The 27,291-nt window shown below is 37.6% G+C and overlaps 2 protein-coding genes across 29 annotated transcripts in view; both read left to right on the forward strand.

The window, feature by feature from the left end:
- The window catches only part of LOC139755367 (uncharacterized), an 876,210-nt gene extending 849,073 nt beyond the window's left edge, over positions 1 to 27,137 (forward strand). For 20 of the 28 annotated variants that reach the window (XM_071673571.1, XM_071673553.1, XM_071673567.1 and 17 more), the window contains 3 exons: positions 2,558 to 2,584; positions 17,263 to 18,195; positions 23,757 to 27,137. In XM_071673571.1, coding sequence (XP_071529672.1) covers positions 2,558 to 2,584; positions 17,263 to 18,195; positions 23,757 to 24,409 — 1,613 coding nt within the window. In that variant the 3' untranslated portion in view covers positions 24,410 to 27,137. The remainder of the gene's footprint in view (positions 1 to 2,557; positions 2,585 to 17,262; positions 18,196 to 23,756) is intronic. The other 8 variants (XM_071673556.1, XM_071673557.1, XM_071673570.1 and 5 more) reach the window with 1 other exon arrangement.
- Positions 18,204 to 23,750, forward strand: LOC139755366 (uncharacterized). Its single transcript, XM_071673552.1, has one exon. It carries the CDS (start codon positions 18,273 to 18,275, stop codon positions 23,451 to 23,453), a length of 5,181 nt encoding a protein of 1,726 aa, XP_071529653.1. The 5' UTR covers positions 18,204 to 18,272; the 3' UTR covers positions 23,454 to 23,750.
- Positions 27,138 to 27,291: the final 154 nt, after the last annotated feature.

Genomic DNA, 27,291 nt, shown 5'->3' on the forward strand with positions numbered 1-27,291 from the left:
CATTTTGGCTTAGGGTGAGTGGGTCAAGTTTTGAAGTTAGCCTGGGAAACTTGATGAATTGGATCACTTTCGAATGAACTCTCTCAAATTAGAATGAAGAGTTAGAACCACCCAAGATGTGAAATCAGTGCTCCATACAAGGATGGATCAATCCTTGTATAAAGGAGCATCTGTTTGAAAGTAAAGAAATTGTGACTTCTAAACAGGACTTCCAGTTTCTGTCAAGCAGTGTTAGCTATTTCTGTAACTTGGGTTTTCCAAGATAGAGTGGATGTTACAGTAATACCAATTATGTTCATTGAGTCAAATGATGGAATTAAAGAACTGTTAAGGAAGAGAGGAAAGTTGTAAGGAATTGTCAGTAGAGAAATGGGTTGACACTAGGTCTTGGAGATATTAAACATAACCAGATGATTTTGTCTACCTCACAGCAACCTCTTGTCCAAGTTTATTGAGGAAGTTGTGTTGGGATGAGATGCAGATTAAGTAAGAGAAGAAGGAACTGATGTGAAGGATAAGGAAGAATGCAGTGTTGCATTGTCATTGTATGAGTTCATTTGTTTATTTATGGAAGAAAAGAAATCGCTAATGAAAAGAAGAAAAAGTGTTGGAAGCATGATAGAACCTTGAAGGACACTGCTGTTGATGGAGAAATGGGTAGAGGCTGAGCCATCAACAACCACAGAGATAGATCAGTCAGAGAGGAAGCTGGATATGAGGGACCAAAGTGAGGGAAGGAAATAAAAAAAAAGGGGAGCTTAGAGATGAGACCCTGTTGCCTCATCCTGTCATAACCTTTGAATATATCAAGGGCAATTATATATCCCAAAATCTTTCAGGGATGTTGATCGTATATTAGTAAGACTGGAAAAAATATTACCAATGTATCCCAATTTACAAAAGCCAAACTGGTGTTCAGAGAAGACTGAGATTCAAGATGTCTAAGGATATGGGAGTTGAAGAGGGATTCAAAGACTTTCGAAATGGCAGATGTCAAAGTAGCAGGATAGTAGTTAGAGGAGTTAGGAGGGTCACCCTTCTAAGGGATGGGATGCACCAATGCATGCTTTCAAGAAGAAGGAACAGTGCTGGTATTTAAACAGAAACAGAACAGACAAGCAAGGACAGATGCAAATTGAGAGGCACACTCTTTGAATACATGGGAATGGATGCCATCAGGACCATGTTTTGCTTGTGGCCAGAGAGAGTACTTTTCAGACAGTTCAAAAGAGATGGGAAGGGGCATAGGATTACTTTGAGAAGCATCAGGGGGTGAAGGAATGTTAGAGTCATCCAAGGCAGAGTTAGAGGAGAAATGGGAACTAAAGAGAGTTGCTTTGTCTATGGGAGAGACAGCCATAGTAATGTCAGAATGGAAAAGTGAAGAAAAAGTAGAGCAACAGCAGTAGTTAGCAGTGCTCTTACTTAAAGACGAGAAAGACCTATCAATGGATGACAAGGAGAGGTATTGCTCTGCCTCATGGATAATGTGTTTGCAGTTACTATGATAAATGCTGGATGTGAGTTGGGCATTAGTCAATCCCTCCTCCATCCATATGGGTGGAATTCAACCATTTCCTATGGTGAACGTTGAAATCCCGTTGGCATTGGATCTCGGCTTGCAGGTTATTACTGGACTCCATCTACTTGAGGTTACACCACAAATGAAGAGTAACCTTTTGTACTGCTACATCATTGCCAATTGACAAAAGCGTCTTATTTAAGAACTTGTCACTTCAAAGGAGTCAGTTCTGTTTCTGCTGCTGATTGTAGCACAGCCATGGAGCTGGAGGAACCTTCAGAAAAAGTGTCTTGGATAATGGCAGGACCCTTTCAGATTATATATATATATATATATATATATATATATATATATATATATATATATATATATATATATATATATATATATATATATATATATATATATATATATATATATATATAATATATATATATATATATATATATATATATATATATATATATATATATATATATATATGTATATATATATATATGTGTGTGTGTTTGTGTAAAGTAGCTTTACAATTTAGCATCAGTTCAGTAGGTCTTTTATGTATATTTTATCTTAGTGTGATCTTTTTCTTGACACAGTACAATATTTTTTTTACATACTCTTTGCTGTGTTAGATATATGCAAATTCTCAACATATTAAATTGTATCATCTGTTGTATAATTCAGGATTTGAAAATCAAGAAGTAGGGAAAATATGAATTAGGCAAACTTCAATTTCTTAAAGAGCCCACTAGTCACCTATGCATGGTGTCTTTCCTGGCACAAATGTGATGAATTCAGTTACTGTAAGTCCTAGAATATGTGATATTCGGCTCATTTCTTTATCAGTTTAATCCTATATAGAATTGGGTCTTAGCCATATTGAATTTACCATACCTGTATGGATCCAAAACATCTATACATACGTATAACAATTGCATAATGAGTGGTGAACTTAATAGTATTTATGACTGCTAATCTCTAAGCGTTACACAAAAACCTGCATGTATAACTCTAGGTTTTTGTTTTTCGTCGTAGCCACTCGCTATTTGAGAATACCAAGAGGTACGTTAGGAAGATCTAGCTGCCACGAAGACCTGTTAGGACCACTAGGGGCCATGTGCTGTGAGCACTCTTGAGATCATCTTAGCATGTATTCAAGATTGAAATGGGTGTCTTTACATCTTTTAAGCCTCTAAAAGAAATATAACTATCATAAGTTACCTCAGTTGTGTAGAAATTTTAAATTTCTAAATAGTTTTGTGATATGAATTCAGGCTGTAAAACAAAGAATCCTGTTTTTATAAAGAAATGAAATAATTACTAATATGTCAGTTCATATATATATATATATATATATATATATATATATATATATATATATATATATATATATATATATATATATATATTTATATATATATATATGTTTATTTGACTTTCTGCTAAGCTGACCTCAAGTGATGTATAAGGATTCCCGACTTAAGTCTGTAATATCAGGGAAAAAGTGAATGCTTAAGTATATGGGATAAATAGTGTATAAACTCTGCTCTCCTGTTCCATCTGTTATAGCTGATGCTGGGTTTAACCCTAAGAGCAAAATTAGCAGTATTGATTATTCATTTAAAGGAAGCCATATTAAACATTCACTTGAAATATTACTGCCTATATATATTGTATACATCTTAACCCCCCTTCCATTTTGAAACAGGCTGGCCCTTGCATTATTTTCCCTGAATGCTTTATTTAATTTCTCTATGCCTGTAAGTGTTGAAGACCTTAGACCAGTACTTGAAGCATTTTCCCAGCTTCGTCTGTATGTCAGCATAAGTAATGTTGCCTCTAGTTTACATTGAAATAAGAATATGTGAAAAGCTTGAGGAAAATGAGAATAGAAGAGTAAGAAAAGATTGTGAAGTGAAGCATGGAAGAAAGAGGGCTTAGAGACATGGGAAATGGTGATCTCTGAAGTGTATATTGTAGAGTTTGATAATGTGAAGGACACAACCAAATGTTTTGCATTTGTAATTGTGTCTAAGGATAAACTGCTCTGCAAACTTCAAATGACTTGCTTCTCCATGGTGACTGAGGCAAGATGACCTCAAATAGGCTTTATTTGGTTGGCATGTAAGAACGGAAGCAGACCACTGGATATTTGTCAGTAACTTATTAAAAGTTAAAAAAGCTTAATGCATAAATCAGCACCCTGTTTTTGCCCCAGAAATCACCTTCATTCCATTAGATACCATACCTTCTGTTATCAGAGGAGATGTTTTCAGTCACTTGGCTTATGAATATTGTTTCTAGCAGAACAAACTGTTAATACCTATGAAACTGGTTTTCTCCAAAGGACATCTGCATGCTATCTGACCCTTGCCACACAAAAGACAGGACGTATTTTATGGGTTCTGGACTTACATCAATGTACCAGTGAAAACCTAATCACCTAGAATGGTAATGAGCATTGTGAATTGTAGCACATTTATGTTGTTCATCATTAGGTCATGGGACAAGGCTGGCCCACAGGAAAGATTTATGGCACCCTAAGAGTAACTTCTGTAAAGGAGTATTTTTTCAAAATGTATCAGGGGATCCAAATGCCATATTTTTTGATATAGGTGCTATTAGATGCTTTGGTCATACTGCACATTAATCCACAAATTTTTGTAAATGATGTACCATGATTCTTATGCTCATGATGGATGTAATTGAGTAACTAAATCACATGTAAACCTTGATGCTTTTATTTTTCTGTAAGGTAAAAGATAATCTAGGTGTATAGGGAAATACTTAGGTTGACTAAGTAATAGTGCCTTATCCATAAAAAGTATCTGATTAGAAGATAACTTATCCTGCTAAAGTTTGTACAAGTGACACATCTATGTGATTAGGTTTATGAAAATAGATTTAATGATCTTAAGAATTAGCTTTAGTATTATATAAATTAATATAATGAGTGGTGATGCTTGGGAGGTGGCAAGGTGCTTGTGGCAGAATGGTTTCTTAATCTGGGAGAGTGTTTGAAAAGAAAAAGTTGTTAGTAAATGTGAGGAAAAGCACAGTTATTACATTAGCACTCAAGAGATACATGTTAGTTGGAGTATGGGTTTGATTGGAGAAAATGAAACACAATAAGTTTCCAAGTGCACTTTCATGTAATGATCACATCATCAGGGGAGATACAAGAATGAGGTAGAAGATGTAGAACAGTCAGTTGGTATACAAGGAAGAGATGTAGCCAAGACGCCATTGGTAAACAGGTGTTACCATATGGTGGTGTTCGGGATGGTGGTGTTCAAGTCAGGCGTCATGCCTACAACAAGGCTATCAAGTTTGCATAGACCTTCACTAATATTAATGTTACAATTCATTGTTTATTCAATAATAGAAGATTCAGTGATGTTTCCTGTGGTAAAGGAGTTACAGTTAATAACTGAATAAGTGTTAATCCAGTCAGTACAGTGGTCATAATTTTAAACAGGATTAAACAAAACATTTAATTCTTGTCCTGTTCTTATACTGTATTTATATTGCTTAAGTCTAACATAAAGATCCTTGCCAGTCCACCTAACATAAAACATATTACAGTTTTTATAAGGGATTCTGTAAGCACAACCCACAGAATTTTCTGGTGACTTTAGGTATGTTGATGATGATCTTTGTATTTGACAAACAAACAAAAATTTCAAAACATTTCTCCCTTAACAGTTTAGTGCCTTCTGTCAACTTTACTGTGGAAGTGGAAAATAATTGTATGTTACCATTTTTAGATTTCTTGATCCTTAGGGATAGAAACATGTTTAAGTTTAGCATATACAGAAAACCCACCAATGTTTGTTCTTATATTCATTATTACTCAGCTTAACATGATAGAGTTAAATTACCATAATTCCAGTCAGTGTTCCTTAGGGCATTACGTATATGCGGTGTGGAATTTATTGATGATAAGTTTGAGAAGATATATTCTATTGGATCCAAGTTAAAGTATCCTAGATCTTTCATTGATAAATCCCTCAAGTTGGCAAAGAAATGATTGTATAGAGTTAAATCCAAATCTCCACCTGATGCCAAGAATCTTGTAGTTCTCCCTTTTAGTGATGATTTTACATTACTTCCCAGATTGCTTAAATCCTTCAATGTAAGTGTAGCCTTCAGCAATAACAATGCTGTAAATCCAAAACTCATCATAGAATTTTGCTGGCTGTGTTTACAGAATCTTTGTAAAAACTGTAATATGTTTTATGTTGGTCAGACTGGTAAGGATCTTTATGTTAGATTTTGGTCACTGGGGCCTGGATGTGGATGCGGAGCTGTGGTTTCGGTGCATTACACATGACAGCTGGAGACTGTGTGATTGAATGTGGCCTTTTTTTTTTGTCTGTTTTCCTGGTGCTACCTCGCTGAAGTGAGGGTTAGCAATGCTGTTTCCTGTGGGGTGGGATGGTGCCAGGAACGGTTGAAGGCTTCCAATATATATATATGTGTATGTACATGTTGATGTGTATATGTATGTATAAGTACGTGGGGCCAGAAATCCTCCCCTCCTTGTATTTTTAACTTTCTAAAATGGGAAACAGAAGAAGGAGTCATGCGGGGAGTGCTCATCCTCCTCGAAGGCTCAGACTGGGGTGTGTAAATGTGTGTGGATGTAACCAAGATGTGAAAAAAGGAGAGATAGGTAGTATGTTTGAGGAAAGGAACCTGGATGTTTTGGCTCTGAGTGAAACGAAGCTCAAGGGTAAAGGGGAAGAGTGGTTTGGGAATGTCTTGGGAGTAAAGTCAGGGGTCAGTGAGAGGACAAGAGCAAGGGAAGGAGTAGCAGTACTCCTGAAACAGTTGTGGGAGTATGTGATAGAATGTAAGAAAGTAAATTCTTGATTAATGTGGGTAAAACTGAAAGTTGATGGAGAGAGATGGGTGATTATTGGTGCATATGCACCTGGGCATGAAAAGAAAGATCATGAGAGGCAAGTGTTTTGGGAGCAGCTGAATGAGTGTGTTAGTGGTTTTGATGCACAAGACCGGGTTATAGTGATGGGTGATTTGAATGCAAAGGTGAGTAATGTGGCAGTTGAGGGAATAATTGGTATACATGGGGTCTTCAGTGTTGTAAATGGAAATGGTGAAGAGCTTGTAGATTTATGTGCCTTAAAAAGGACTGGTGATTGGGAATACCTGGTTTAAAAAGCGAGATATACATAAGTATACGTATGTAAGTAGGAGAGATGGCCAGAGAGAGTTATTGGATTACGTGTTAATTGACAGGCGCGCGAAAGAGAGACTCTTGGATGTTAATGTGCTGAGAGGTGCAACTGGAGGGATGTCTGATCATTATCTTGTGGAGGCTAAGGTGAAGATTTGTATGGGTTTTCAGAAAAGAAGAGTGAATGTTGGGGTGAAGAGGGTGGTGAGAGTAAGTGAGCTTGGGAAGGAGATTTGTGTGAGAAAGTACCAGGAGAGACTTTGAGTACAGAATGGAAAAAGGTGAGAAAAATGGAAGTAAGGGGAGTGGGGAGGAATGGAATGTATTTAGGGAATCAGTGATGGATTGCGCAAAAGATGCTTGTGGCATGAGAAGAGTGGGAGGTGGGTTGGTTAGAAAGGGTAGTGAGTGGTGGGATGAAGAAGTAAGATTATTAGTGAAAGAGAAGAGAGAGGCATTTGGACGATTTTTGCAGGGACAAAATGCAATTGAGTGGGAGATGTATAAAAGAAAGAGACAGGAGGTCAAGAGAAAGGTGCAAGAGGTGAAAAAGAGGGCAAATGAGAGTTGGGGTGAGAGAGTATCATTAAATTTTAGGGAGAATAAAAAGATGTTCTGGAAGGAGGTAAATAAAGTGCGTAAGACAAGGGAGCATATGGGAACTTCAGTGAAGGGCGCAAATGGGGAGGTGATAACAAGTAGTGGTGACGTGAGAAGGAGATGGAGTGAGTATTTTGAAGGTTTGTTGAATGTGTTTGATGATAGAGTGGCAGGTATAGGGTGTTTTGGTCGAGGTGGTGTGCAAAGTGAGAGGGTTAGGGAAAATGATTTGGTAAACAGAGAAGAGGTAGTAAAAGCTTTGCGGAAGATGAAAGCTGGCAAGGCAGCAGGTTTGGATGGTATTGCAGTGGAATTTATTAAAAAAGGGGGTGACTGTATTGTTGACTGGTTGGTAATGTTATTTAATGTATATATGACTCATGGTGAGGTGCCTGAGGATTGGCGGAATGCGTGCATAGTGCCATTGTACAAAGGCAAAGGGGATAAGAGTGAGTGCTCAAATTACAGAGGTATAAGTTTGTTGAGTATTCCTGGTAAATTATATGGGAGGGTATTGATTGAGAGGGTGAAGGCATGTACAGAGCATCAGATTGGGGAAGAGCAGTGTGGTTTCAGAAGTGGTAGAGGATGTGTGGATCAGGTGTTTGCTTTGAAGAATGTATGTGAGAAATACTTAGAAAAGCAAATGGATTTGTATGTAGCATTTATGGATCTGGAGAAGGCATATGATAGAGTTGATAGAGATGCTCTGTGGAAAGTATTAAGAATATATGGTGTGGGAGGCAAGTTGTTAGAAGCGGTGAAAAGTTTTTATCGAGGATGTAAGGCATGTGTACGTGTAGAAAGAGAGGAAAGTGATTGGTTCTCAGTGAATGTAGGTTTGCGGCAGGGGTGTGTGATGTCTCCATGGTTGTTTAATTTGTTTATGGATGGGGTTGTTAGGGAGGTGAATGCAAGAGTTTTGGAAAGAGGGGCAAGTATGAAGCCAGTTGTTGTTCGCTGATGATACAGCGCTGGAGGCTGATTCATGTGAGAAACTGCAGAAGCTGGTGACTGAGTTTGGTAAAGTGTGTGAAAGAAGAAAGTTAAGAGTAAATGTGAATAAGAGCAAGGTTATTAGGTACAGTAGGGTTGAGGGGCAAGTCAATTGGGAGGTTAGTTTGAATGGAGAGAAACTGGAGGAAGTAAAGTGTTTTAGATATCTGGGAGTGGATCTGGCAGCGGATGGAACCATGGAAGCGGAAGTGAATCATAGGGTGGGGGAGGGGGCGAAAATCCTGGGAGCCTTGAAGAATGTGTGGAAGTCGAGAACATTATCTCGGAAAGCAAAAATGGGTATGTTTGAAGGAATAGTGGTTCCAACAAGGTTGTATGGTTGCGAGGCGTGGGCTATGGATAGAGTTGTGCGCAGGAGGATGGATGTGCTTAAAATGAGATGTTTGAGGACAATGTGTGGTGTGAGGTGGTTTGATCGAGTAAGTAATGTAAGGGTAAGAGAGATGTGTGGAAATAAAAAGAGCGTGGTTGAGAGAGCAGAAGAGGGTGTTTTGAAATGGTTTGGGCACATGGAGAGAATGAGTGAGGAAAGATTGACCAGGAGGATATATGTGTCGGAGGTGGAGGGAACGAGGAGAAGTGGGAGACCAAATTGGAGGTGGAAAGATGGAGTGAAAAAGATTTTGTGTGATCAGGGCCTGAACATGCAGGAGGGTGAAAGGAGGGCAAGGAATAGAGTGAATTGGATCGATGTGGTATACCGGGGTTGACATGCTGTCAGTAGATTGAATCAGGGCATGTGAAGCGTTTGGGGTAAACCATGGAAAGTTGTGTGGGGCCTGGATGTGGAAAGGGAGCTGTGGTTTCGGGCATTATTGCGTGGCAGCTAGAGACTGAGTGCGAAAGAATGGGGCCTTTGTTGTCTTTTCCTAGCGCTACCTCGCACACATAAGGGGGGAGGGGGATGTTATTCCATGTGTGGCGAGGTGGCGATGGGAGTGAATGGGGGCAGACAGTGTGAATTGTGTGCATGGGTATATATATATGTGTCTGTGTATGTATATATATGTGTACATTGAGATGTATAGGTATGTATATTTGCGTGTGTGGACGTGTGTGTGTGTATACATTGTGTATGGGGGTGGGTTGGGCCATTTCTTTCGTTTGTTTCCTTGCGCTACCTCGCAAACGCGGGAGACAGCGACAAAGCAAAATAAATAATGTATAAATAAAAAAATAAGTACGTGTATGTTTGTGTATGTATATATGAGTGGATGGATCTTTCTTAGTCTGTTTCTTGGCACTACCTTGCTAACACAGGAAACAGTGGTCAAATATGATATAGTGATAATAGTAATATTTTTTTCATACTTATTTGCCATTTCCTGCATTAACAAGGTAGCATTAAGAACAGAGGACTGAGCCTTAGAGGGAATATCCTGAGTCCATGGGGGAAGTGAAATATGATAAGTTCCCAAGTGCACTTTTGTGTAATAATCTCATCATCGGGTAGATACAAGAAAGAAATATAACAGTCAGTAGATATACAATGAAGAGACATAGCTGGGACACCATTTGGTAATCTTGATAAATTCTACTACAGTACCATCCAAATCCGCCGCCTTGCTGGATTTCATCTTCTGCAAAGCTTTCACTACCTCCTCTCTCTTAACCAAACCATTCTCCCTGGCCCTCTCACTGCACTCACTACGTCGACCAAAACACCCTACAACTGCTACTCTATCATTAAACACATTCAACAAGTCTTCAAAATACTCACTCCACCTCCTCACTTCATTGCTACTTGTTATTACTTCTTCCTTTGCCCCCTTCACTGATGTTCCTATTTGTTCTCATGTCTTATGCACGTTATTTACCTCTTTCCAAGACATCTTTTTATTCTACCTGAAGTTTAATGATACTCTCATTTTCCCCTTTTCAGCCCTTGCTCCTTCCTCTTGACCTGCTGCTTTCTTTTATACATCTCCCCCTTCCTCTTGAACTGCTGCTTTCTTTTATACATCTCCAAGTCATTTGTGCTCCTTCCTTGTAAGTATCATCCAAACACCTCTCTTTTCTCTTTTACTAACAACTTCATTTCTTCATCCCACCACGCACTACCCTTTCTAATCTGTCCACCTCCCGCCTTTATCATGCCCCATGCATCTTTTGTACATGCCATCACTGCTTCCCTAAATGCATCCCATACCTCACCCACTCCCCTCACATCATTTGCTCTCCCTTTTGCCATTCTACACTCAGTCTCTCCTGGTACTTTTTCACAGATGTTGGTGCGGATATTCTATGTATGTATGGATCCTGGTTAAGTGTCTGAGGATTGGTAGAATGCATGCATGCATAGTGCTATTGTACAAAGGCAAAAGGCATAAAGGGGAGTGTTCAAATTACAGAGGCATAAGTTTGTTGAGTATTCCTGGTAAATTGTATGGGAGGGTATTGATTGAGAGGATGAAGGCATGTACAGAGCACCAGATTGGGGAGGAGCAGTGTTGTTTCAGAAGTGATAGAGGATTTGTGGATCAGGTGTTTGCTTTGAAGAATGTGTGTGAGAAATACTTAGAAAAACAGATGGATTTATATGTAGCATTTATGGATCTGGAGAAGGCGTATGATCGGGTTGATAGAGATGCTTTGTGGAATGTCGTAAGAGTATATGGTGTGGGAGGTAAGCTTGATATAGAGATGCTTTGTGGAATGTCTTTAGAGTATATGGTTTGAAAGGTAAGCTGCTAGAAGCAGTGAAAAGTTCTTACCAAGGATGTAAGGCATGTATATGAATAGGAAGAGAGGAGAGTGATTGGTTTTCAGTGAAAGTTGGTCTGTGGCAGGGCTGTGTGATGTCCCCATGGTTGTTTAATTTGTTTATGGATGGGGTGGTTAGGAAGGTAAATGCAAGACATTTGGAGAGAGGGGCGAGTTTGCAGTCTGTTGTGGATGAGAGGGCCTGGAAAGTGAGTCAGTTGTTGTTCTCCAACGATAAGGCTCTGGTGGCTGATTTGAGTGAGAAACTGCAGAAGTTGGTGACTGAGTATGGAAAAGTGTGTGAAAAGAGAAAGTTGAGAGTGAATTTGAATAAGAGCAAGATTATTAGGTTCAGTAGGGTTGAGGGACAAGTAAATTGGGATGTAAGTTTGAATGGAGAATTGGAGGAAGTGAAGTGTCGTAGATATCTGGGAGTGGATTTAGCAGCAAATGGATCCATGGAAGTGGAAGTGAGTCACATGGTTGGGTGAAGGTTCTGGGAGTGATGGAAGAATGTGTGGAAGGAAAGAACATTATCTCGGAGAACAAAAATTGGTATGTTTGAAGGAATAGTAGTTCCAACAATATTATATGGATGCAAGGCATGGGCTATAAATAGATTTGTACGGTGGAGGGTGGATGTGTTGGAAATGAGATGTTTGAGGACAATATGTGGTGTGAGGTGGTTAGATCAAGTAAGTAATGGAATGGTAAGAGAGATGTGTGGAAATGAAAAGAGTGTGGTTGAGAGAGCAGTTTCCGCAAAAAACATTGTCCCCTTATATTTTCAAAGGTGATGCATGGTGAAAATAGTGTTTCTGTTGGTGTGAGCATCAGTAACCTGCTAAATGTGCCTCAGGCTATCATAAGGGAAAGATGTTCTTTCTCTACTCTTCCGGGCTGCCATTTTGGGAATTTCACATTTGGGCATTATTTTTTTTATTCCTTTCATCTGTGCTTCAGGATAGTTGTCTCTTACCCATCTAAGGAGGAAAAAGCCTGAATTCTTGCCTGGATTTTTAGGTGCACTATTGCTCAGAACACACAATCAGGTGGCTGCTACCTGCTGCACCCTATTAGTGCCTCACCTTATTGAGGAGATCAAGACCCAATGGGCCCAAAGCAAAGATCCAGAGCACTTCAGGAATCTTACCAATTCCAGGCCCAGATGTGTGCAGATGGTAATCTAGGCCAAAGGAAAGATGATGTAGTACTAAAATGTTTTGTAACATTGCCCCTGAAAATATTTCTTGCAGACACCATAAGTGTTGATTGGGTGTTTGCTGTGAAGAATGTTTATGAGAAATACTGAGAGAAAAAAGAGGGATTTGTATTTGGTAATTTTGGATCTGGAGAAAGCATATGATAGGGTTGATAGTGATGTGGAAGGTGTTATGACTATATGGTGTGGGAGGAAAGCTGTTAGAAGTGGTGTGGAGTTTTATCAAGAGAGTAAGGTGTGTGTGAGTAGGTAGAGAGGAAGGTAATTGTTTCCAGGTGAAGGTGGGTTTGTGGCAGGGGTGTGTTGTCACCATGGCTGTTTGATTTATTTATGGTTGGGATGTTGAGGGAGGTAAATGCAAAGGTCTTGGAGAGGAGCAAATATGAAATCTGTTGAGGGTCATTTGTTTGCTGATGATGCAGCACTGGTGGCAGATTCAAGTAAGAAACTACAGAAGTTAATGTCTGAGTTTGGGGGAGTGTGTGAAAGGAGAAAGTTGAGTAAATGTGAATGAGAGCAAGGTTATTAGGATTAACAGTGGAAAAAAGCATGTTATTTGGAGTATGAGTTTGAATACAGAAACCTTGGAGGAAGCCAATTGTTTTAGATACCTGGAAGTGGACATGGAAGTGAATGAAACCATGGAAGCTGGCATGAATCATAGGGTGGGTGATGGAGTGAAGGTCCTGGAAGCACTGGGGAATGTATGGAAAGAGAGGTCTTTATCTTAGAGGGTGAAGATATGTTTGCAGGTATTGCAGTCCCAATGGTGTTGTATGGATGTGAGGCATATAATATTGATGAAAATGTGTTGGAAATGAAATATTTGAGGACAATATATGGTGTGAAGAAAGTTAATCAAGAATTGATAGGGTAAGAGAGGTGTAGTAATAAAAAGAGTGTGGTTGAGGGAACTACAGAGGGTGTGGGCTGAGAGAACTGCAGAGGGTGTGCTGAAATGGTTTGGACACATGGAGGGAATGAGTGAGGAGAGGTTGACAAAGAGGATAGAAGTGACAGAAGTGGAGGGAATCAGGGAGACCAAACTGAAAATGGAAGGATAGAGTGAATGAGATTTTAAGTGCTCGTGTCCTGAACACGTGGGAGGGTGAAAGATGTGCATGGGATAGAGTGAAATGAGTGATGTGACATACAGGGGGCAACATGCTTTCATTGGACTGAACCAGAGCATTTGAAGCAGCCTGGGGAAACCATTGAAAGGCCACTGGGGCCTGTTTGTAGATAGGACACTGTGGTTTTGGTGCATTACTCATGACATCTAAAGAATGGATATGAGCAAATGAGGCCATTCCTTGGTCTGTTCCTGGCTTTCAAAGCAACAAACAAGTACAAAAGAGAGCAAAATATGTGTGTACAGTCAGGAAAACTAATAATTACTCACCTATTCAGAAAAATAATGGAAAAAATTGATGGCAGAGTTGGAATTGCCTTCTTTCACACAAATGCTTGTGGTCAGCTTCAGTTCAAAGCATCCATCTTATAATCAATGAATGATATGGTAGATTGTATTTGTCATATATTTTTCTACACACGTCTGCAGTAGATTGTTAATGCATGAATTAATGATTATATACATATCAGAAAGAATTATGAGAAAATAGGTAATATAAGTGCAAGTCTTACCTCACTCCCAAATGCTAGCAATTGGTTTTATGTTTGAATATTCAAGATAAATGAAATGAAATAGCAAATTGTATCTTTCATATATTTTATACAGTTCATCTTCGTAGGTTCATAACTAATGCATGAATTAATAATCATCTACATTCAGAAAATTAAAGCAGTAAATAGCTAAAATAAGTTGTAGTCTGACATAGCATTAGTGGTCATCTTCAGTTCAAAGCATTTAACTTGTAATTGACGAAAAGACATGGTAATTTGTATTTTTTTACTTCTTGAGAAGAAAAGTGAAATAAATGGGAATCTTAACTAACTTTAGCACTCATCAGTTCCAAACATGGGAGGATGGTCCAGAGCAGGGGTCAGTTGTCTTAGGTTAAGGTCTTTATTTAGTTTTCCTTACACTTTTCCCTTTCCCTTCATGTGAGTGTACTCCCAGAAGCTGTTTGGGTTTCTGTTCATAGATATGAAAGGCAGGTTTTGAAGCATGAGTAACCACTTCTCTACTATAAGCAGAGTCCTGTGAGCATCCATTTTTTGCTTCCCCTTCTTTACACCTTTCTTATTTGAAAAGACATTTCTTGACTATGGACAGTAATAGGTCCATGGCAGAGACACTGTCAGCTTGTGAATGAATGTACTGAAGGATCACTCGCCTTCTTGTCATTTGGGCAGGTTTCTTTAAGGTTTTCAGTCATGTCAGTTGACATCTGCAAACCTATATGCTTCATGATGGTCAGGGATGGTGAATCCTCATAAATACATTTCATTTTGGGGTAAAGTTCTCATAGGGATCTGCCTAAAGCAGAGAAATATCTTCATTCTTCAAAATCTTATTTTTTTTATTAAATCTTTATAAAATTTGATATAAGGTATTATATATTGTCTTCACTATCTTACCTTTTCCCACCTGCCATCTCTAAGTTGTGTCTAACTTTTAATGTTTGCATAGTAATAATTTTGAATGTCATTGAACTGTTATCAGATGCAGTGTACGTTCAATTTTTATATATTTCTCATTTTACCCAAATTTTTTAGAATTGCTGCATTGTGTACGGTAGTTTTCTTCAATCATTTTTATTGTAGGCCATCTCCATAGTTTTGAGTGTCAAAGATTCAGGTTTTGTGTTTAAAACATTTGCTAAACATTTTTGCATCTTTATTTCTGCCACATGATTTAGGTGTCCAGGTGAGCAGTACTCCACCCACATGGTCATTTTTCTTGTTCACATGTAAGAAATTAAGTTACTTTCTTTAGTGAAGAGTGAGAAGAATGAGTGAAAAGAATTGTCATTATGACACTATATGAGACAGAAGTAGGAAAATCAGGAAAACAAGGGAAAGGTAAAAACAGTGGAAATAGTAAAGGGTAATAGACAAGAAACAGTAGGAATCTCTGAAGGATAGTGTAGAACATTGTTAGTTCTTATAATAGGCATGAGTAATTTTTTATGAAATATGTGATGGAAGAAAGGTGTAACAACCTTTCTTCTGTTATTTTTTATGATTTTGTTAATTACAAGTTCTTGATCTGCAAAACATTGGAATGACTTGGATATTTATTTTATTTCATAAGAAAAAAGACTTAAGCTGTTAATACGGACTAAGGTCAGGATTCCAAAATAGCAGCCTGGAATGAAGAGTCCCATCAGGCTTCTAACAGCCCCCCTACAACACTTAATGCTAGACTAGATGGAGTGTTGGCTAGACCAGAGTGCATGGTTTATGTGCCGTTAGTTGTTCCCTGTCCTACTGGATTGCTAACATTTGTTGTGCTATGTATATTATTTTTCAGACTGCTTCCATCTACTTGTTTTCTTTTTCCTTTTGTAGTTAAAATGAATCTGAAAAGGTTGATTTTTTCCCTATAAAAGGAATGAAAAGTTGGTGGATGGTTCTAGTCATAAGTTTTGAAAAGTCATTGCAAATGATACCTTTGTGTTCGACATCATTGTTTCTTCCTGAATACAAATTCCAGTTTTACAAAGCACAGTATGTTTATTGTATACAGTAGTATGGCCCCAAGTTTTTAACAGAGCACTTTGGCAAATTTCTTGCATTTTATTTTGACAAGTTTCTTATAAACAAATGAGATAGTCGAAATTCCTTCTTTACTAACAATTTAGTATATTATGCTCTTCATTTTCAGATTGTACATTCGTTCATTACAGTGTTATCTGTCTTCTTAATGAGCTGTTACTAGCACATACTGTTGATGCCAGAAATATTCTTCTTTTGCTGAAGCTTGGCATGTTTGTATTTTTAAACAATTACATAGTGTTTTAATTCCATTTTCTTGAACCCTTACTGATGTCACTTCTCGGCAAGTAATGTGATGAGTTATAGTTTGTTGGTTGCAAAGAAAATTTCATTATAAGCAAATTTCAATTTCAAAGTGAAGTTAAAAGCATTAAATTAAACATTTTTATAGTTCACTAAGTTAAAGTGAGGTCCTGGTTTTCTAAAATATTATAATTAATAATCTTACATTATCCATAAATTTTGTGCTTGATGATATATATTTAAGATATCACATTTCATTTTTTTTTTTTTTGTGAAAGTTGATATTACATTTGGTAATATAGGTCATATTTTTAAGACAGTGACATGGAAACTAGATTTTCTACTTTTTATTTGCCTATTAGTGGTGATTATTGTTCGTATATCATAGTCAGAACACTGGTATTTTAGTGTTGTTGAGAATGATAAAATAAATATAAGTATGCATTGAAATAGAATATTCTATGAAAATTGTATGTAGGATAATAAGATTATTTTCTTGCTAGCCACAGTTACACAAAAATATCCAATACTGGAAATGTAATCAATTTAATTCACAAACCCACACAAAATACGTATGTTTTTGTTTCTGCAAACTTCATTTAGATAAATGATTGCATAATTTTTGCATTTGAGCATCCATGTTAATGGCATGAGACTAGTGAATAGTCTTATCTCAATGTTTACTTGCCATTTTAGAGAGGAAGATGGTACAGGTACAGGGTTCTTGAGAGTGTGACCTGGCTGAAGAGCTTCCAGATGCTTCCAGGTGTCGTTTGTGGCAGTCATTGTCTAGTCTTTGCAAAATGAACTGCTTTTCTTTGTTAACATTAACAGAAGTTAGTTGTTTTTTAATATTTGCTAGTTCTTTGGATGAACTAGCATATCATTAATCTGACATAGTACCTATTAATTGTGTACTGAAGTAATTACAAAAATTAATAATTATTCAGTCAGTTGAAGTGCCACAAAACCAATATTTTAGCAAACAAAGATTTTACATTATTTTAAAATCTGTGACTTACAAAGTAGACGCTTTACTCTGACTGATTGCTAATTTTTATAATTCTTTACCAGGTGAATCAGCCCGTGGAACTCCTTCATCTGAGTACCGCCATGTGTTAGAATCTCGCACTCGACAAACTCCTGAACCTACTAAGTTAAGCCAGGGATCTCTCGCTGGCACACCTGTGTCCTCCATTGCCTCTGAAGCCAAGTCTTATTCTCAGGAGCAACCTAAGCCTACCACTGCCACAACTGTAGATCCTAAGGTTGATGATAAATCTGTTGAAAAAAAAATAGAGCCTAAAACTGTTGAAACTGAATCCCAAGAATCTAAAATATCAGAAAAAAAGATCCCTGAGGGAAAACCCTTAGATGTAGAAAAGCTTAGTTCTGAATTAGATGTCAAAGCTCCTGAAACTAAACCTACTGAAGTCAAGTCTGACACAATATTACCTGAAGCTAAGGAGGAGCCTAAAGTTTCTGATATAAAGCCATTAGAGACAAAACCACTTGAAGCTAAGGTACCAGAAACAAAACCCAGTGAATCAAAGGTACCAGAAACAAAACCATTTGAATCTAAGGTACCAGAAACAAAACCATTTGAATCTAAGGTACCAGAAACAAAACCATTTGAATCTAAAGTACCAGAAACAAAACCATTTGAATCTAAGGTACCAGAAACAAAACCATTTGAATCTATAGTTTCTGAAACTAGCCTACCAGAAACTAAATCTTTTGAATCAAAGGTACCAGAGACAAAACCAAGTGAACCTTTGGTACCAGAGTCCAAACTAAGTCCAACTTTGTCTTCTAAGCCATTTTCAACAGAATTCAAAGCTCCAGAAACCAAGAAACCAGAGCCAAGTGCTGAGCTGAAGAAATCAGAGCCAGCTCCTGAACCCAAGCCATTCCAGCCACAGTCTCTACTGCAGCAGCAGCAGCAGGGTCCTCCCAGCCCACCTGCACGCACACAAGCTTCACCCATGGACATTGTCCCTCCCTCAGGTATTTCTCCTCGGAGTGGCTCTCTTGACTCCCTTTCTGATGCATGTTCCTCCTCTCATTTTACTACATACAATTTCATGGATGAATCCACGAATCAATTTGAACTTAAGTCTTCTGCTCCTGTTGAATTTGGTATACTTGAAAATGATTCTCAGATCCATTCAGATTTATTTCATAGAGATGGCCATTTTCAATCTCCTGTGCATGAGAATAACTCTGATTACTCATCACCATCTTTCCGTGAGAATGACTCTGCCATTCATTCCCCATCTCCCATGCATGATATTCATTCACCATCTTTGCATGATGATGTTCTTTCCTCGTCTTTGCAAGATAATGTGCATTTTCCTTCCTCTCAGCACGATGTTGATTATTCCTCATCTTCCCTTCATGATGATGTTCATTCTCCATATTCTCTGCATGATGGTGTATCTTCTCCATCTGTACATGATCAAAGTCCTTCCCTATCTTCTGTACATGATGTTCATTCCCTATCCTCTCAGGATGATATTTCCTCACCATCCTCCATACATGATAATATTCATTCCTTATCTTCTCATGATGATGTTCATTCCCCATCTTTGCATGAAAGGGATTCCCCATCATCTAGACATGAAGGTGCACATTCCCCACCTCTGCATAAAGAAGACCCTTTTGCATCTTTTGCACATGAGGATTCCTCATCTCAACATGAAGATGCCCATTCTTCATTTCATGGTGATGATCATGCCAGAGCTCAGGACCTATCATCCCAGCATGAAGATGCATACTCTTCATCAACTAATGATAATGTTCATTCTTTATCCCCAACTCATAATGATGTCCATTCCCCATCTGTCAGTGAGGATGTCTATTTCTTATCTTCTTTACACACAGATGTCCATTCTCCACATCATGAAAGGACTCATTCTCCACAATCTCAACATGAGGATGCCCATTCCATATCTTTTGAACCTGGAGATGGCCATTTTCCATCTCATGGCCACAATAACTATCTGACATATCCTTCCAGTAATGACCATTCCCCAGTTTTGCATGAAGAGGTTCACCTCCCATCCACTGTAAATGAGGACATCTGCTCTCCATCTTCTTTGCAAAAGGGTACATATTCCCTGTCTCATCATCAGCATGTTTATTCTCCATTACTTAATGAAGGAGTATCTTCTTCATATGGTGTGGGTGAAGATGTTCATTTTTCATTATCTGGACATAATGATAATCATCCCCCATCCCATGAAGAGGCTCACTCCCAGTCATATGTACAGGAGACTGTTCTTTCTCCATCCTTTGTACATGAGGATGTCCATTCTACATCATCTTTGTGTAAGGATGAAGATTCTCAGCATACTCATTACGATCATTCCATTTCATCTCTTCATGAAGCTGTGTCTCAATATGCTGTCAGTGCCCCACCTCCTTTAGAAGAGATAAATTTTTCTCCTTTGCATAAGGGTACCCATCACCCATCTAATAATTCCCATTCCCCTTCTCTTCATGGAGAGACACATTCCTCATTTTTTCCACAAGATGATGTGTATTCCCATTCATTTTCTGAAAATGCATATTCTCCCATTTATAGTAATGGGAGTAATCAGTCACCTCCGCTGCATGAGAATGATTCAATATTCAATTTTCCATCTTCTTCTCAAGATTATGATTCCAATGATAACTCTCTGTCATCGCTTGTTGAGAAGGACACAAATGACTGTTCTCTTCCATCTCATGAAGATATTAATTCTTTGGCACCTCTACAAAAGAATGAACATTCTTCATTCTCTTGTGAGACAATTGACTTGCCTTCATCTTATCAAAGTGTAAATCCATTTTCTCATCATAAGAATGAAGAAACTAGTGATTCATCATATCTTTTGCATGAGAAGCTTTCTGATATTCCATCCTCTGTATCACATTATGAGAATGATTCCAGTGATGATACTAAATCATCAGATGTGGAGGGTGAGTTGCACATACAGTTACATATGGCAGATATAAAAAATGACTTGCACCTAAATGAATCTCTTCCAGAAATCAGACCAGTGTGCATATCAGATCACCATGAGAAAAGTGATTTTGAGCATCAGGAGTGTGATACTGTTGAGCAACAAGAATCTTTAGAAAGAGAAGAATCACATCTGACAGAAGCAAACACTGTCAATACTAATGAAAAGCAAGTGTATGAATCGTTTTCCCAGGAAATCAAACCAGAAATCTTATTAGAATCAAGTGTACCACAGACTGATTCTGAAATGGTTGCTGAACCAACTATAGAATCAGCAGTCTCAATAAAGCAGAAAGAAAACTTATTAAAAGACAGTTCCACAGAGCTCACTTCTTTTGACACAAATATCGACAGCTTAACTGATGGAAATTCAAAATATTTGATAAACTATAGCACTTCTAATCTGGAGCAGAAATTCCCACCTTGTCATGGTGAAATTGAAACCTATTTACCTAATAAATCTGTTGCAGGAGAGAGTCTGGAATCTGTGATTAAGAAGGCTGAGTCTGAATCTTCAGATGAGGAGCATTTATTTCATCATAAGGGCATGGGATTAGAACCTACTGATTCTGAAATGATAAAGAATGTCCCATCCTCATGTGATTTAACTCAAAGTTTTCCAGTATTATCAGACAATGAAGAAAAAACAGAGCACATGACAGATTCATTAACATCTAAGTGGGAGACTGATGAATCTGCTTTGTCTCATATCCATGATGTAGAGCAGGAAAGTACAGTCAAGTCTTACTCATTAGAAGTAAAAGTAGAAAACTCTGTTGATAATGATATGTTTAAAATGACAGCAGAAAATCCATCAGAACTCTTTACTTTTGAGATCGAACATGGGTATATTCCTGAGCCTGTAAATAGTGAAGAAAAGCAGACAGTCCCAGTAGTATATCCATTTTTTAACAAAAACCTTGCAAATCAACCTTGTCCTGATATGAAACCAAAAACTACAGTGAAGCAGGGTGTGTCTGACGTGCTTGAAGAGAACACGTCAGAATATCCTTCCAGTGTTGAACATCAATCACCAGGCTTTACCCCAAAAATAAAACAGTCCAGTGAAAATTTTGAACCTTCATTGAAAATTGTTGAAGAATCTTCAGTGATGGAAATACAAAAGCTAACTATCTATCCAGTATCTAAAGAAATGCTTGAGGACAACATTGTTTCTGAAGTGGAGAAAAGTCCTGTTCAATTGCCAACTTTTAAAGTTCTTGATGAACCTGTTATCCCTTCCACATGTGAAGATGATAATGTTGATAGAAATATTCATCTTGAGAAAAGCACAGAAAGTCCAGCAGGATACTCAGTTTTTGATGGTGAACCAGATGATATGATGAAGGCTCATGTTAACCGAATGTTATCTATAGATAATGATATGAAACAGGAGATTATTGTAGAATCTGATATCTTTGCTGAGAGTTCAGTAACTTCAATTCCTCATGACAGCAGTCATTGTCTCTCAGAACAGCGTATATATAAGGATAAGCAAGATATATATTGTAATTCCTCAGTAATTACAGAGAATATGGAAACCCCTATAGAACCTGCTAATTATGATAACGACTTAGAGATTAATGTAGATGCCTTGGCCTTAAAGAATGCACACAGAACACATACAGAACCTTTAATTTCAAGGGAAAAACTAGACATTCAAACAGAACCCTTTGACTCGCAGAAACATTTACTTACACATTCAGAATCTCAAAACACAGAAAATTATATTGATAAGGACCCATTATCTTCAGATTCTGAAAAGGAAATGAGTAACAATATAGAATCTCATGGGTCTGCAACACCATTAGAAAAATGTGTCGAGGTAACAGGTTCAGGAAGTGATTCAGAAGTTGATGCACATCAGCATCATCATCAGGAGGAAAGTGAACCAGAAAACTTAACAGATTATTCTGGGTCTGAAAGTACTGCCAACTATGCAGAATCCTCATACTCTAGGTTGAAACCTAAAAATAATGCAGACACCTCAGATTATGACAGTGAGCTAGATGGTGGTGAAGATTCATCCTTCTCTCAAAGTGAGCTAGATGGTGGTGAGGATTCGTCCTTCTCTCACACAAAGCCAAAAGTTACACAAACCTCAAAATTTGTGAGTCATCCAGAAACTGAATCCTCATCCCAAAAAAGGACTTCGTTATTTTCTAGATCATTATCTTCATCATCCTTATCAACATCTGAAAAAGATGAGAGCAACCATAACATTGAACAAAGTGAAGCAGGATTTTCAGATCGTATTCCATTTGACAGTAATGTAGAAGCTGATGTCATGTTAATGCAAAACTCACATAGATTTCCCACAAAAATAACCCTGGCTGGATCATCTGAATCATTAGCACAATCTGGAAATCCCAGAATATCTACTAATAGTGTCAGCAAAGACTATCAAACAGATGCTTTCTCCATTGAGTTTTCAGGGGACCAATACTCAGCATCTTGCTTTGACAACAGAGGTACAGATGGCCATTCTGACTCTCCTGGTAATGATAGTGAGTCTTATCTAAGATATCATGACAACTCATCTGAGACCTATTTGTATGAGACACAGTTAGACAAAACAGAAAAGACTTTCCCTTCTAAGCGTCTGTCCGAAACTATGATGTTTGATATTGAGCCAGACATGCATGATGGATTACAGGATACCCCAGCCAGAAGTTGTGTTGATGCATCAAACTTATCATTATCAGTATCTGATAGAGATTCCTCTACTCCAGGAGAAAGTTATAAGAATGATGTACAAATAGGGATGAATACCATTCCTTTCTCTTCACAATCCCTTTTTCAAGCTAGTAACCAAGAAGACACGATAAAACTTTCTCCATTTAAGAATGACTCTCAGTTTTTAGATGAGCCTGTCCAGAAAGAAAGAACATCACCTTTCAGAAAATATTCCCCTTCTGAAAGTTTATCACCAGTAGTTGTTGAACCATCCCTTGATATTAGTTCACAATCTGAAACAGATTCTTCCATTACAAAAGTTAACAGTGAATGTTTTGGGGTTTCTTCACCAATTGACATTGAATATCAAACAAAGTCTGATGACTCCACAAAAGAAAAAAGCAATGATCATATGTATTACAGTACTCAAGGAATGAATGGAGGATTAAACAGTGGTGTGAATCCCTTTGATAGTGGGTTCAACAATGGTAGCAAACCTTTCCTAGAAGGTAGTGTTTCTGAAACTAGTAGTTATAGTTTCCCCTCTGAGACTGCCAGTTCTCTTCATTTTGAAAAGGTGTAACTTCAGACACTTCAAACAGTTCTTTGACTATTTAAGACATGAGCTCCCACCAAACTATTTCTTTACATCTATCAGTGAAATTACCTTTTAAATTATCAGGACCATAATTATACTTTTCTATATTCAGTAAGCACACTTTTACAGTTAGAGATATTCCACTACTTTGCACATTTTATCTCTTCATAGTTTTCCTAGTATTGGGTATATTTTAGAGGATTCTTTAAGATCTGCACCTCTTTTTCACATTACTGAATGCACTTTTCATAACACTAGTTCTGACTGCATGGGTGGTGGTTCTTACAGGTGCGGTTGACCCTATGACAATGTCCATGTTTGGCTCCCTCAATGGCATGAATGGCAAGAGTTCAGGCACACCTTCTCCTACCAAGCCTGAAGTGCCCCTTCCTTCCACTGAGCCAGTCAAGGATGTGAGTACTTCTGAATCGAAGCCCGTCAGTGTCCGCAATGTCCCTGGCACTAATCTAAGATGCCTTGATGATCCTTCCTTTATGTTTGACCAGCCATCTGCACCTACAAACAATTCTCCTAAATCAGGTGCATTCAAGGTGCTAGATGCTCCAGAACCTCAGCAGCCCAAGAGTGGAGGATTTCGTGTATTAGAAGCCCCTGAAGCACCTACAGATATCAAGGATCTTCCTGACCAGTCTCCCACCAAGCCAGAAGCCCCAGTCAAGCCATCACCATACAGGGTACTTGAAGCACCCATTGACCCACCTTCTCGGCCAAAAGGCTCACCATATCGTGTACTTGAGGCACCTGATGCCCCATACTACCCTCAGACCCAGAGTGTTGGCGCAGCTCATGAGTCAAAGCCCCCATCTCTCGTCTCTCCGTCTTCCGGTAGGACGGTAACTGATGCACTTGATAAAGCTCGCACCCGTTTTGATTCTTTCTGGGGGGGTTCAAAAGATAAAGATCCCCCAAGCAAAGTCTAGGTGCCCAATTTCACTAGCCATATTCTAATTACATTTGAAGTATTCATGAAGATGGAATGATCCATTTTGAAGTAAAATGTTATTAACAACAATATTTGTTTTGTGGTACATCTTCATGAATACTTGAAAATCATAAGGATGAGCTGTTAAAACAATTTCATGCAGATTTTGATGATGTAATAATTTACTGCCAACTTTGATGATCTTATGTTCCTTGTAAGATCATGGATAACAGCACATCTAAGGTATAACCTGTTGAGAAAACCCACAGGCATTATTTCAGCCAGATGTTTAATTGCAATACTCATACTATTTTTGTTAGTTGTCATAGATGCTGTTTAACTCTTTCTGAACTTTACTCAAGGCTACGCAGTATAGTATTTCCTGTGGGTTTTTCTTATATGAAGCACTTGCTAGTAGGCTAAGAATGTGAGATTGTTTATAATATGACCTATAAGGTACACTTTAGTTTATATATGTTTAGCTTTTATTGAAAAAAGTGAGAATGAGAGGCAAGCCAGAGTCATGACATATGCAGGGAATGCCAAGTGAGACCAGAGATTAACACACATTTCCATGATTGTTGAGTGTTGTCATTACTGAAATGATTCTTCACCATTATCTTGAACTGTAACATAACTACAACTCCATAAGTGTGTTTAAGAATGTGGCATACTGCCATATATATATATATATATATATATATATATATATATATATATGTGTGTGTGTGTGTGTATGTGCGCGTGAAAACTGATGAATTAGGTATTTCGTTGACTATAAACAAATCAACATATTTTACACTCAAATTGAGGTGATTTATTCTAACAGGTGTTGTTTATGTTGCATATGAAAGTAATTTGAATCATTCCTTTACAGATCTTATGAACAGTATAAGATATATATCTCATAGCAAGTTACCAGATGCACAGCATTTTTTTTTTTCAAAGTTACAGCGATTTTACTGCAGTGCTTGAAACCATGAAAAACTGAAATTATTTATCAATCATGATAATGAATATAAATCTTACGCTTACAATTACATTTGATATTGCTTAGGTTTCTAAAACAAGATATACAATCAGAACCCTATGTGTTTTAGGGATTTCAGGATATGTGGAAGTGAAATTTTCTACTCTGGTATTTTTTTTTTCAATAATGTATAATATCACATATACAAGCTTGGGTCAAACTTGGCATTTCATCCCAGCCTTAATTCTAATGCCTAAAAGCAATTCCGTAGGAATCTTGAGGGAGAGATCCTCGGATCTGATTCATGAGGCATCATATAGGGAAATCACAATGGTGCAATATTTGAGTAAGTTATAAGTTGAATCCTCATTATCGTCTTCTTATATTCAGCCAGTGTAAATGACAGATTTTTAGATGACTTGCATCATTTATTTTTCTCTAAATCATACCAAAGATGAATACTACAAAGTACTGAGTGTTGATGAAGTGATACAAGAACTCCTGAGTTGTTCCCCCCTCTGAAAACTGCCAATGGTCTGAGCGTATAGTTTTGAATGGGAAAGCTGTTTATATTGTTATAATTAGTATAGTGTTAGCTAATCATTGTACTGGGCTGATAGGTCTCTGGCAAAGTTCACCATTACTGTTTATGTCCCATGGTGAGAAATTTGGGCTTTGAATTTATTGCAGCTTATTTTTATATTCTGAAATTTCCTTGTAGCATTTTTACACCACATTCCATCAGTTATTAAGGAGTATTTTTAGCTAAGTTATATTAAATTTTTCATTTTCAGTACCAAGTACTTTTACTTGACAATGTGGACAGCAATATTGATTTTTTGGGTTCGTTCCAGTGCACAGGTAATTTTCTTTTAGATTGTGAAAATAACTGTTCCTATACATCATAGATAATGTGCCAAGAACTTCAAAATTGCTGATCCAAGTTATTAGCTGTGATTTTGATTAGTCTGAAGGTGAAAGGGCTGTCATCCTTATGAAAATCCCAATGAAGACTCAAAATTACTCTTTGGGCAGCACATTTAGTTCCCGTCCGTTATAGTTTCAAGAGAGCAACTTCATTCTTTAATTCAAATGAAGAATTGCTTTATTGAAACCCATTAAATGCAACTCAGTGATATTTATTTTACCATCAAAATTGTATCGCTTTTCTGATTAGAACCGATTAGTGCTTGATTAGGGTTTATACTCTTTTTAAGTGAATAGAAATATGAGCCTTACTAAAGTCTAAACTAAGGGTCGAAACTGCTGTTGTAGTTCTGACTGTCACCATGGGGCGTCATTACTCTCCATCACAGATGCCGTTAATGCTTCTAGTCAAAATTTCTTGCATAAGTTTACAGGTGTCGGCGTCAGATACTGCTTACCCCAAAACTCAATGGTGACATTGTATCAGGACGTAATAATTTATGACATAATTTTCTAACCTGATATGACAGTGGGGAAATAATTATATTGGAGTCCTTGTGGTCATTAAATTAACTAGATAGGAATACAGAAACAAATCAATAGTGAGTTTGGCAGCAAAATACACTTCATATTTCTTCGAGTCCTTTCATGTTAGCAAAAACTGTTCTTATGTTAGATATTTATTGAATGTCATATAAGGTTTAGGAACTGGTCTCCAAGTCTTAATGAGTTAAGAGGTGAGCATCATCATGACTGGACCCCTAAGTTGTGAATCTGACCTTGCTGTATGTACCCATAGCACAGACCTTACATTAAATGTACAGCTTCATTGCTAGTTTTATTGTATCCTTCGTCAGATTTGATGAATATCTTTATATATTTAACAAACTGTATAAATCCTTATTCTGAATTAGATTCATGTTTCTTTTTTTGGTAAATCCTGTTTATTTATTGTCAGCAATTCTGTTCTTTAATCCTTAGGT

Source organism: Panulirus ornatus, chromosome 19 (assembly GCF_036320965.1).
Source record: "Panulirus ornatus isolate Po-2019 chromosome 19, ASM3632096v1, whole genome shotgun sequence".
Classification (NCBI taxonomy): domain Eukaryota; kingdom Metazoa; phylum Arthropoda; class Malacostraca; order Decapoda; family Palinuridae; genus Panulirus; species Panulirus ornatus.